The following is a 12294-nucleotide window of genomic DNA, read 5'->3' as shown; positions in this document are numbered from 1 at the left end:
ACCCCCCCCCCCCCCCACCCCCCCCCCCCCCCACCCCCCCCCCCCCCCACCCCCCCCCCCCCCCACCCCCCCCCCCCCCCACCCCCCCCCCCCCCCACCCCCCCCTGTTTTTTGGGTGTGTCGGCTGAACGGTGTCAGGGGCCTGCAGGCTCAATAAGTTTGAATCCCACCACCATGGGAACCTGTTACTAAAATTTTTGGATCCCACCACTGCCCTTGGTCCATTAAGGTAAATATTGTCTACTCAGGCTGGCAGCTGCTCTTCAAGCTCTCGGGCAAAGGAGGTCTTTCACATCGCCTAGTGCCAGTGTGGTGTAGTGCTTAAGAGCAGGTGGATTCTAATCTGGAGAACCGGGTTTGATTCCCCACTCCTCCACCTGAGTGGCGGAGGCTTATCTGGTGAACCAGGTGTGTTTCCGCACTCCTATATTCCTGCTGGGTGACCTTGGGCTAGTCACAGTTCTCTCAGAACTCTCTCAGCCCCACCTGCCTCACCGGGTGTCTGTTGTGATGGGGAGAGGAAGGGAAAGGAGTTTGCAAGACACCTTCAGTCTCCTTGCAGGAGAGAAAGGAGGGGCATAAATCCAAACTTCTTCTTCTTCTCTTCTCTTTTAACTGGAGTTGCCGGGGACTGTACTTGGGGCCTTCAGCACACCAAGTAGATGCTCTACAACTGAGCCACCGTCTCTTTCCAAAGAACCACAAGAACCCACTCGAAGGCAGCTCCTCCTCCCCGGGCATATCGCCAACTTCCTGACAAACCACCTTCTTGGAAAGTCAACAGAGACCTCCACTTCTTGGGGAAGCTCTAGCCAAAGCCCTCTTCCCTTCTTCCAAAAGTCGCAAAGATCATCCCGCTGTGTGCCGGAGCAGACGTGCGCTGGCAGTTCGGTGGGTCTGGTTTTCCCAGCAATTTTTAAGAACTCGGCTCTCAGAGGAATGCACCTGAGAACTGAGTTTGCATGTGTGTGTTTGATTGCTGGCAGTTCTGGATATGGAATTCACAACCCACGCTGGGTTTGGCCCTTAGCAACACAGGAAGAATTAGACAGGACTTCATGAGCAAGCCTGCACATGTGTTAGCTGGTCCCAGTGCTCCTAAATATGTCCTTTCTCTCTACCCAGATACACCCCCTCTTGGTCGCTCCATTACAGGCCCAACTGAGGGGCTGTTCACAGCACTCTGAGAGGAACACCTAGGATGAGGGCTTCTTTTCCCGCTCTGTGTGCCACACCTCCCACCAGCTTCTCTTGCCATTTGCTAGCCTCTCCTGGGAAGCAGAAATACCACAATCCCTTCCCAGTCCCAGAACACAACCGTTTACATTCAGAACGGTCAAGAAGGGGGGGAAAATTTAACTCACTGCAGCTTCAGAAGTGGCTCGATTCCAAGGATGCGGTGCATAATGAGACTAAGAAACTCCTCCGGGTCTAAAAGGGTCAAGGAAACACCACATTAGCCTCAGCACAAAAGGGGACACCCTCTCCCTTCAAGAGAGAGAGGGGGAGAGAGGGAGAGAGAGAGAGAGAGGGAGGGGGAGAGAGTGAGAGAGAGAGAGAGGGAGGGGGAGGGAGGGAGAGAGGGAGAGGGATAGGGGGAGAGAGGGAGGGAGAGAGAGAGAGGGAGGGGAAGGAGAGTGGGAGAGAGTGGGAGAGAGAGAGGAAGAGAGAGAGAGGGAGAGAGGGAGGGAGAGAGAGAGTGGGAGGGAGGGAGAGGGAGGGAGGGAGGGAGAGAGGGAGAGAGGGAGGGAGGGAGGGAGGGAGGGAGAGGGAGGGGCACCTTACCAGGCATGGAGGGTTGTTTTGTACAAATTAAAGGGTGCAGTTAGGAGGTGTGGGCAAAATCAGCTAGCTCAGGGGTGTCCAACTCTGGCACCCCAGATGTTAGTGGACTACGATTCTCATCAGCCCCTGGCACCAGAGTTGGACACCCCTGAGCTAGCTGATTGAGCTTCTTTATTATTTCTGACAATATACATCAAGGGCTTGGGGGGGGGGGTGTCATCAGCCACACAAGCAAGGAAAGCGTGGTTGAATTTTGAAGTCAGAAAGGCACCACAACATTTTACCATCTTGATGCTGTACAGTGATATCTGAACAAGACGTGGCCAAACAAGGTCTTGTTTTTTAGCACAACAGAGCAAAACTCTGACAGCTATGGCTGGTCTTAACAAGAAAGAACGTGGCTCTTGTTTGGCCAAATCACAAAAAAGACAGCACCCGTTAGACCAAAAGGCATTTCCCATGCCAAATATTATTAGTATTATTTAATTTTGTTTAATATCACAGCTGCCAGTTCTTTAGCTGGTTGTTGGCCTTTTGTTACAATTTGAGCTCTAAAATGTCCACCACATCTCACAGATGTTGATTTTGTTGATTTGAAGATCTTTCAAGGGCAGCTCTAGCGTTTCCTTCTTATTTATTTATTTTTTAAATTAGTGTTTATTATTATTACTAATTTAACTTGTTCAATTCCATTCATTTACATTTATTCCCTGCCACTCTCCTCAGTGTAGCGAGCTCAGAGCTGTTTACATCATATAAAATATGCACCATAAAATATAGAATGTAAAATAATATATCATAAAATACAATATGCTCTAAAACCAACACACGTGGCGCATTATTAAGTTCTGATGGAACTTCTGGATTTTCCAACCCTATCCCCAAACACACACAACAACGGAAAGGGGGGGCGGGACAAAAAAGGAGAGAAAGGAAAGGGGGGCCAGCAACGATGGAATCGGAACACGTAACCGTAACACGTGCACAACTCTAGTAACAGTAGTAGTAATAGTAGTAGTAGAAGAAGAAGAAGGAGGAGGAGGAGGAGAAGGAGAAGAAGGAGGAGGAGGAGGAGGAGGAGGAGGAGGAGAAGGAGAAGGAGGAGGAGGAGGAGGAGAAGAAGGAGGAGGAGGAGGAGGAGAAGAAGAAGAAGGAGGAGGAGGAGGAGGCGGCAGAGGAGGAGGAGGAGGAGGAGGAGGAGGAGGAGGAGGAGGAGGAGAAGGAGAACACGACAACTATCAGTGAGACACAGCACCGGCCCAAGGATGTCTTGGTAACACCGCAAACTGCACAGAGGCACAAAACACAAAGCAAACAGCCCCACCTTTCTCCGAAGTGGCAAAACTGGAACACTGGCCCTTCTCCGTCAGGTGGTGCCGAAGGTTCATCACGCTACTTGCAGAGACGAAGCCTTTCCTGAGAAAGGGAGGAAAGAGATGAGCTAGAGGGGATCTTGACTATTGGAGCAAAAAGATGGCAGCTGGGAGGGACTTCCTGTGAGCAGCACAAAAACTCAAGTTCTGGCCCTTTAGAGTCCAACAGGTAGCACTTTAGAGACCAACGAGAGTCAGGTAGAACTTTAGAGACCAACGAGAGTCAGGTAGAACTTTAGAGACCAACGAGAGTCAGGTAGGACTTTAGAGACCAACGAGAGTCAGGTAGAACTTCAGAGACCAACGAGAGTCAGGTAGCACTTTAGAGATCAACGAGAGTCAGGTAGAACTTCAGAGACCAACGAGAGTCAGGTAGAACTTTAGAGACCAACGGGAGTCAGGTAGCACTTTAGAGACCAACGAGAGTCAGGTAGAACTTTAGAGACCAACGAGAGTCAGGTAGAACTTTAGAGACCAACGAGAGTCAGGTAGAACTTCAGAGACCAACGAGAGTCAGGTAGAACTTCAGAGACCAACGAGAGTCAGGTAGGACTTTAGAGACCAACGAGAGTCAGGTAGCACTTTAGAGACCAACGAGAGTCAGGTAGAACTTCAGAGACCAACGAGAGTCAGGTAGAACTTCAGAGACCAACGAGAGTCAGGTAGAACTTCAGAGACCAACGAGAGTCAGGTAGAACTTTAGAGACCAACGAGAGTCAGATAGAACTTCAGAGACCAACGAGAGTCAGGTAGAACTTCAGAGACCAACGAGAGTCAGGTAGAACTTCAGAGACCAACGAGAGTCAGGTAGCACTTTAGAGACCAACGAGAGTCAGGTAGCACTTTAGAGACCAACGAGAGTCATGTAGCACTTTAGAGACCAACGAGAGTCAGGTAGAACTTTAGAGACCAACGAGAGTCAGGTAGAACTTCAGAGACCAACGAGAGTCAGGTAGAACTTTAGAGACCAACAAGATTGTTTATGCTTTTGAGAGTCAAAGCTCTCTTGATCAGATAACAAAGATTTGATTCTCAGAAGTGTATACCTTGAAAATCTTGCTGGCCTCTGTGATTACACTGAACTCTACTATGATTGTTCTAGTACAGACCAACTCAGCCACCCTCTGAAACTATCTGAATTTTTAAAGTTTCTCACCTTGGGAAATGCAAATTTTGTCACCCAAGAATCCGGCACGTGCATCGTGTGTTCATGGAAGCAGAACACACAAAGATGTGAATCTAAATGCACAGAACTGGGGGCTGGGGGAGGGGGATGCAGTTCTAGACGGCAAGGGAGACAATAAACTACTCACTGTCTGAGCGGGTTGACTATCTTGTCCCGGAGGATCTTCTGAATGTGTCTGTCAGGCGGGAGGGAGGGTTTGAACAGCATGCAGTCCAGCACAGAAGTACAAGAGAAGAGGCTGTAGGAAGAAGAAGAGGAGTTTGGATGCATATCCCCCTTTCTCTCCTGTAAGGAGACTCAAAGGGGCTTACAATCCCCATTCCCTTCCCTGTGAGGTAGGAGGGGCTGAGAGAGCTCCATTGACTAGCCCAAGGTCACCCAGCTAGCATGTGCTGGAGTGCACAAGCTAAACTGGTCCACTAGATAAGCCTCCACAGCTCAAGTGGCAGAGTGGGGAATCAAACCGGGTTCCCCAGATTAGAGTGCACCTGCTGTTAACCATTACGCCACACCGGCTGGAAGAGAGGACCCATGCTTGTCAACATGTCAATATTTCTTAAGAGGAGTGTTTGCTTTTGTTTTCAATTGTCTTCCAGATTTCCCAATTGTTCCATCCGAAAATCATCAGAGGGGAAAAAATAATAAAAACCCATTTTGTCCCCTGTCATTTTTCCTGCTTTTCCTCACTGGGCCTTCAATGCCCACATCTAGCAGCACGACTCTGTGTAATATTGAGGGGGGTAGATGGGTAGATTCCCATCCTGCTTGATTCATAACCTAAAGAAGGGCTCCCCAACCTTTGTGAGCCTGCAGGCCCCTGACACCGTTCAGCCGACACACCCAAAAAACAGCCACCACAAAATGGCTGCTGCAAGGAGGTTAACCAGAAAAAAATGGCGGCCACAGTTTGACTACAGCAGTGATGGCGAACCTTTTCGAGACCGAGTGCCCAAATTGCAACCCAAAACCCACTTATTTATCGCAAAGTGCCAATCCAGCAATTTTACCTGAATACTGAGGTTTTAGTTTAGAAAAAAAAAACATTTGGCTCCCTCTTCCTCCGCCCCACCCGCTTGAGCAGGGGTCAGCCTGTTCTAGCCATCAAGTCCTGCCTCTCTAGCATCTCTGCCTCCTCTGTGCCCCCCCCTCAGGCAGCAGCCACCCGGAGCACAGGCACCAGGCCTGCCAGCCGACTTCTCCCTGCTCACCGCAGTGCACACATGTCGTATTCAGTGGCCCAAGTCAGCCTAGATTGTGTGTTTGGGGGTGATTTTTCACCCCCCAAATGATGAACTTTGTGTGTGCATGCCCACAGAGAGGGCTCCGAGTGCCACCTCTGGCACCCGTGCCATAGGTTCGCCATCGCTGGACTACAGTCTCTCCATGAAGATCTTTATGTCAGGGTAGCAGCTGCATCCAAAGCAACGTTTTTGAAAATCTACACAGCAAATCGAATCTCCAACGGCCAATCAGAAGCCTTGATGAGCAACAGTCTCTCCCGAGCACACCCACTTTCTAAAAATTCTTGGTGGGTGGCAGGAGTGGTATTGGTTGGCACTCCCACGCACCATGTCAGTGACCCCGATCTAAGGAACATTTGGTGCTTGTATAATCTGTCTCAGAAAAAGATGTCAGCTGGGCCAGTTAAGGTGCAGTAATCAAGAAAACTGTACGCTTCTGCATTAGAATGTAGTCCCAAACAAATATGAGAATTATCACTCAGTTTTACATGCAGGTGTTGTCAAAACCATTATTTTGTACATTATTGAACATGGTACTTTGATACATAAGGATGTATAGCTCATCAAACAACTACAAAACAAATTGGGGGGGAACAGGGCAATAGGCACTAGGCACTAGGCAGGCACTAGGACAGTGATGGCGAACCTTTTCGAGACCGAGTGCCCAAATTGCAACTCAAAACCCACGTATTTATCGCAAAGTGCCAACACGGCAATGTATCCCGAATACTGAGATTTTAGTTTAGAGAAAACGGTTGGCTCCGAGGCATGCATTACTCGGGAGTAAGCTTGGTGGTAGCCAGTGGCTTTGCTTTGAAGCAACAGTGCAACTCTTCCAATGGGTGAATCACGACCCTAGGAGGATTTACTCAGAAGCAAGCCCCATTGCCAGCAACCAAGCTTACTCCCAGGTAAAAGATTGCGCTTCCCCCACTCCCCATTGAAGTGAACAGCTTCCACCAACTCACAGAAGTTGCTGTTGTTGTTTTAACAACAGTCAGCATCATTGTCAAGGTAAAGCACATGGCATGTTTGGGTTGGCTCCAAGGCACGCGTTACTCGGTAGTCGGTGGCTTTGTTTTGAAGCAACCTTGCAACTCTTCCAACGGGTAAATCACGACCCTAGGAGGGTTTACTCAGAAGCAAGCCCCATTGCCAGCAACCAAGCTTACTCCCAGGTAAAGGATTGCACTTTAGTTCTTTGCATGAAAATCAGTGGGTTTTAACAGTGCTTAACAGGGTTACCTACACTGCTTCCCCAAAACTAGGTCTTAGGTTTAATGCTAATATTCGAGCCCAGCGACCCAGGCCAGCCTAGATGTGTGTGGGGGGGGGGGCGACTGCACGTGCCCACAGAGAGGGCTCTGAGTGCCACCTCAGGCACCTGTGCAATAGGTTCGCCACCACTGCACTAGGATCCAAGTGGAACATTCTACAACAAAGAAGGTCCGGAATGCTGTGTTCTGTGGTGGAGGATTATACAAATATACAACCCTACTAACATCTTTTTCTGAGACAGACTTAGGAGAGTGCCATTTCTTGCAATGGATCAGATGCTGTTTCCGAAGGGAGTCAGCTGCATGTTTCCCGGGAGAGATGCCAAGCAGGGAGCCCTACCTGAAGAGGGCAGCATCCATGTAGCAGGAGTTACAGTGGCCCTGGATCCCCCGCATCCGACCGCGCAGCACACGCACGGCTACATCATCCCTGAGGGGGGGCAAGTTGCTCAGAACCTCCGGCGTATCCAGCTCACCTGAAAGAATTTATAAAAACGGAAACATAGCATTTTATTCCCGAAGGACTGGGAGCGGACGAGGCATTTTTTTTTTTTAGTGTCAAGAGATGCAGCAGCAAAGTTAGCAAGCTGGACCACGATCACGTCACGGCCCCTCGTTCCAAACTGCACGTCATCCGTCGTTGGCCCGTTTCTGAGTAAAGCAATTCAGATACAGGCGTTTCAAATAGCTCGTTTCGATCCGTTTCTGAGCAGTCTCCGAAGCGCTGTGGCCGTTTCAAACAGGGCTGCTCGTTTCCTGCCCTTTTCCACGGCATATCCTGTTTCAAAAATTCTGAGATCTGTGCGATAGTGCACATCTCAGAACATTTCAAAAGGGGGTGGGGAGAGAATGTGCCACGCAAAAAGGGAGGGGGAGGGTCCTTTCAAAATGGCCCCAGTCATATTAAACAGCACACTGCACTGATTCAGAAGAACAAGGGGAAACTGAGAATGAGAGAAAGCAGTTTTCATTAAAAATGGCTGAGCTCCGGGAGGCCAATGGGACACATGTTTGAAAAGGGAAAAAAAAAATCTGCTCGCGGTCAGGAGCCAAAACAGTCAAGTCCAAAATGACACCAAAAAACCATTAGGACCAAGCTGACAAAACAGACCATAAGGGCAGCTTGAAAGATAACCAAGATAACCTTGTTAAAGTGACACAGGACACTTTGCTGTTCAGTGAAGTTCTCCCACTGAGGAGAGCAGTGAAGTGGCGTAGGAGGTTAAGAGCTCGCGTATCTAATCTGGAGGAACCGGGTTTGATTCCCTGCTCTGGCCGCCTGAGCTGTGGAGGCTTATCTGGGGAATTCAGATTAGCCTGTGCACTCCCACACACGCCAGCTGGGTGACCTTGGGCTAGTCACAGCTTCTCAGAGCTCTCTCAGCCTCACCCACCTCACAGGGTGTTTGTTGTGAGGGGGGAAGGGCAAGGAGATTGTAAGCCCCTTTGAGTCTCCTACAGGAGAGAAAGAAGAGAAGAAGAAGAAGAGTTTGGATTTATATCCCCCCCTTTCTCTCCTGCAGGAGACTCAAAGGGGCTGACAATCTCCACCCCCCACCCCCGCCCCCACCCACCCCCCCCCCCCCCCCCCCCCCCCCCCAACCCCCCCCCCCCCCCACCCCCCAATCCCCCCACCCCCCCCCCCAGAAGAAGAAGAGGAGTTTGGATTTATATCCCCCCCCTTTCTCTCCTGCAGGAGACTCAAAGGGGCTGACAATCTCCTTGCCCCTTCCCCCCTCGCAACAAACACCCTGTGAGGTGGGTGGGGCTGAGAGAGCTCCGAGAAGCTGTGACTTGCCCAAGGTCACCCAGCTGGCGTGTGTGGGAGTGCACAGGCTAATCTGAATTCCCCAGATAAGCCTCCACAGCTCAGGCGGCAGAGCAGGGAATCAAACCCGGTTCCTCCAGATCAGAGTGCACCTGCTCTTAACCACTACGCCACTGCTGCTCCTGAGAAGCAAAGTGGAAAAACATAAGCTCAGCAGGGAGGGGGAATGAGGAGAGACTGGTTCCCACATCCCAGGCAGGAGACAGAAGACGTGGCAGGATCAATCGATCATGACAGTAGATGTGTTTTAGAGGCAGTTGGGTTCTCATACTGCAGCAGGCCAAATCCTCGCCTGTGATTTTTAAACAGTAGCTTCCTGCAGTCTCCCTCCGCATCCTGCAGAACCAGAAACTCGCTTTTGAAAAAGCCACATGTTTTAAGAATAAGTTCTGTCTTCCAAATCATCCCGTGTTAGCAGACTCTGACTTCCAGAGGCGTACCGGGGGGGAATGACACCCGGGGCAACACCTGCTTACCTTAGCCAGCAGAGGAGGGCGGCTGCAATTCTGGGCAGCCTGGTGGGGCTGGGCCTAGTGGGGCCGGGATGAGGGGCGCCTTCGGCAGACCCCCAGCCCAGATGTTCCTTCAGGAGCATCTGGGCTGGGAGCCTGCTGCAGACCCACCGGGCGCCCCACACGTGATCAGTTGCTGCATATCCACCGGACGCCCCACACGAGATCAATTGCTGCAGATCCACCGGGCGCCCCACACGTGATCAATTGCTGCAGATCCACCGAGCGCCCCACACGTGATCAATTGCTGCAGATCCACCGGGCGCCCCACACGTGATCAATTGCTGCAGATCCACCGGGCGCCCCACACGTGATCAATTGCTGCAGACCCACCGGGCGCCCCACACGTGATCAATTGCTGCAGATCCACCGGGCGCCCCACACGTGATCAACTGACCCCCCCATGGCCCTCTGGCAGATACGCCACTGCCTGGCTCCTTACTCCCATCAGGTACCCCGGACAAAAGCCGGGTTTGTCTAATTTCCCGTCCTTCCCTAGCTGGTGACAGTCAACGGCTGCCCACGACTGAAGGTGACTGAAGATGAAGAGAAGACCACTATTCCGGGGAGCAAAGTTGTTTACAGGCTGTGGGATGCTGCTGGTGAGCATTGTGTGTTCGTAGCTATTTACGAGGGAAGGAGCTTGGGGGCAGAGTCCCTGTTCAGCACACAGAAAGACACAGGTTCAAGCCCGGGTAGCTCCAACAACGCCTTTCTCTGCTTGGAGAGAGTCTGACAGACAGACAACTGGACAGTCAGTTCCTGTGGAGGTCCAGCAACAAGGCAGAGAGGCCAGGGGGACATTCTATCTATCTATCTATCTATCTATCTATCTATCTATCTATCTATCTATCTATCTATCTACTTACTTATTTACTTATTTACTTATTTATTGGTTATATTTATATACCGCCCTCCCCCGGAGGGCTCAGGGCAGTGAACAGCACAAACATAAATAGAGCACATAAGACTAAAAACTAAAATCCATTAAATTAATTTCCTGGCTCTATATAAAGCAAAACCCCATCCCATTAAAACGCAGCATACTAAAATCAACATGATAGATGGCACCTACTATCAAGTCCCCTAAAAGAAAAGGGGGAAGGGGACGGCAGGATCCACTGATGTTATAAAGGGGGGGCATTGGCGGCCTTACAGGCCCTGCGAAACTCACTAAGATCCCGCAGGGCCCTGACAGCTGGAGGGAGAGCATTCCACCAGGCCGGGGCCAGAGCTGTAAAGGCTCTGGCCCAGGTGGAGGCTAGCCGCATCATTGAGGGGCCAGGGATCACCAGTAGGTTGGCCTCTGCTGAGCGCAGAGACCGATTCGGGACGTTTGGGGTAAGACGGTCCTGCAAATACGGAGGTTCCAGGTCGCGCAAGGCTTTTTTCCAAACCCTGCTTGCGACCCACTGACTTGATTAATTTTTCCTACTGTTGGTTAAAGTTCACTGGGCTGCCTGTCCCCTTCCAGCGTGAACATTGCAGGCTCTCAGGAACTGGTGTGCTACTAAGAGGCCAAAAGTTACTAAGCAACACAGCTCAGAGCCCAAGAGCACGCGAACTGGGATCAAGCTCGCCACATCTCAAGCTGAGGGCTTTTTCCTGTGCTTTGTCTCTAGCACTAGGTGTTCGGAGATCCACTGCCATGGAACGTGGAGGTTCCATTTAGCTGTGTGTCAAGCCCTGGATCTGTAGACAAATAGCGGACTCTGGATTTCAAGGATCAGAAGCCTTTATTGACAGACACGAGCAGGCCTGGTTAAAGAAGCCGGTTCTATCGAAAACCTTTTATCACACACACACCCCGGCCTCCTCTCTCTCCCCCTCCCTCTTTCTCACCCTAAACCCGTGGTGGCGAACCTATGGCACTCCAGATGTTCATGGACTACAATTCCCATCAGCCCCTGCCAGCATGACCAATTGGCCATGCTGTCAGGGGCTGATGGGAATTGTAGTCCATGAACATCTGGAGTGCCATAGGTTTGCCACCACAGCCCTATATCAGTGATGGCGAACCTTTTCGAGACCGAGTGCCCAAATTGCAACCCAAAACCCACTTATTTATCGCAAAGTGCCAACATGGCAATTTAACCTGAATACTGAGGTTTTAGTTTAGAAAAAAATGTGTGTTACTTGGGAGTAAGCTTGGTGAAGCAACCGTGCAACGCTTCGAACGGGTGAATCATGACCCTAGGAGGGTTTACTCAGAAGCAAGGACAGCCTAGATGTGTGGGGGAGGCGATTTTCTGCTCCCCCCACATGACGAACTCTGTGCGTGCGTGCCCACAGAGAGAGCTCTGAGTGCCACCTCTGGCACACGTGCCATAGGTTCGCCACCACTGCCCTATATCAAAGCCAGAGTAGTCTAGGGGCCTTTCCCCACTCCCTTCCATCCCCCCTATGCCGCGCGCTGCTCTCAGCGCACGGCATCCCAGGTGCGCCCAGGCGTCCCCACGACCCCGCGCTCTGTGCGGGGTCGTCAAAAGGCGCCGTTCGGAAGAGCGCCTGGGATGCCGCGCGCTAAGGGGGCGCGACAGCAGCAGCTCAAGTAGCGCGGGGCTTACGGTAAGTGGGGAAAGGCCCTAGGATAGGAATTTTACAACCGTTGCTCTTCTCAAGGCCGGTTAGTAGAGTTAGTAGTAAAAGCACATTAGAATATCAGAACCTCAAGCCACAGTTCGCTTTGATGTCGATTGCTGCTGTCAATTTGTCCTGATCTCTTTTTCTTAGCATCTCCTGCAAAATGTTGGCAACTCCATGTGGCAAATCAGGGAAAAGAAGTTGTTCGGAGGGAGAGTTGGAGCAGAGACTTTGCAGGGGTAGTTCACGCTTTCCCTCCTTTGCAGCTCCTGAGGGCCCCCCCCCCCACAACTGCCTTCCCTATTATAAAATCCCAGATGTGTATTTGCTCCTGTGAACATGCCTCAGAAACAGAAGCGTACCAGGGGTAAACGGCGCCCGGAGACAAGTTGTCTCCAGGATGCCCCCCCAGGCTCTGCCCCCTAGCTCCACCCCCTGATGCCCCCGGGCTCCACCCCCCACTGCCCTTGACCCCACCCATGTCACCATGGACATGGGCAAGGTCTAGG

General features: G+C 51.2%; 1 protein-coding gene across 1 annotated transcript; it reads right to left on the bottom strand.

The window, feature by feature from the left end:
• Positions 1 to 1236: 1236 nt before the first annotated feature.
• On the bottom strand, positions 1237 to 7496 carry LOC125425330 (ubiquitin carboxyl-terminal hydrolase CYLD-like). The gene is made up of 5 exons (XM_048482944.1): positions 7487 to 7496; positions 7203 to 7338; positions 4472 to 4582; positions 3110 to 3201; positions 1237 to 1431 (listed from the first exon to the last, which is right to left on the bottom strand). The coding sequence occupies exons 1-5, from the start codon at positions 7494 to 7496 to the stop codon at positions 1361 to 1363; spliced, it is 420 nt and encodes a 139-aa protein (XP_048338901.1). The 3' UTR covers positions 1237 to 1360.
• Between the last annotated feature and the right edge of the window lie 4798 nt (positions 7497 to 12294).

The sequence above is a fragment of the Sphaerodactylus townsendi genome, unplaced genomic scaffold (assembly GCF_021028975.2).
Source record: "Sphaerodactylus townsendi isolate TG3544 unplaced genomic scaffold, MPM_Stown_v2.3 scaffold_29, whole genome shotgun sequence".
NCBI lineage: Eukaryota > Metazoa > Chordata > Lepidosauria > Squamata > Sphaerodactylidae > Sphaerodactylus > Sphaerodactylus townsendi.
The sequence above is the reverse complement of the archived record's forward strand: the minus strand, read 5'-3'. Positions and strand labels throughout refer to the sequence as shown.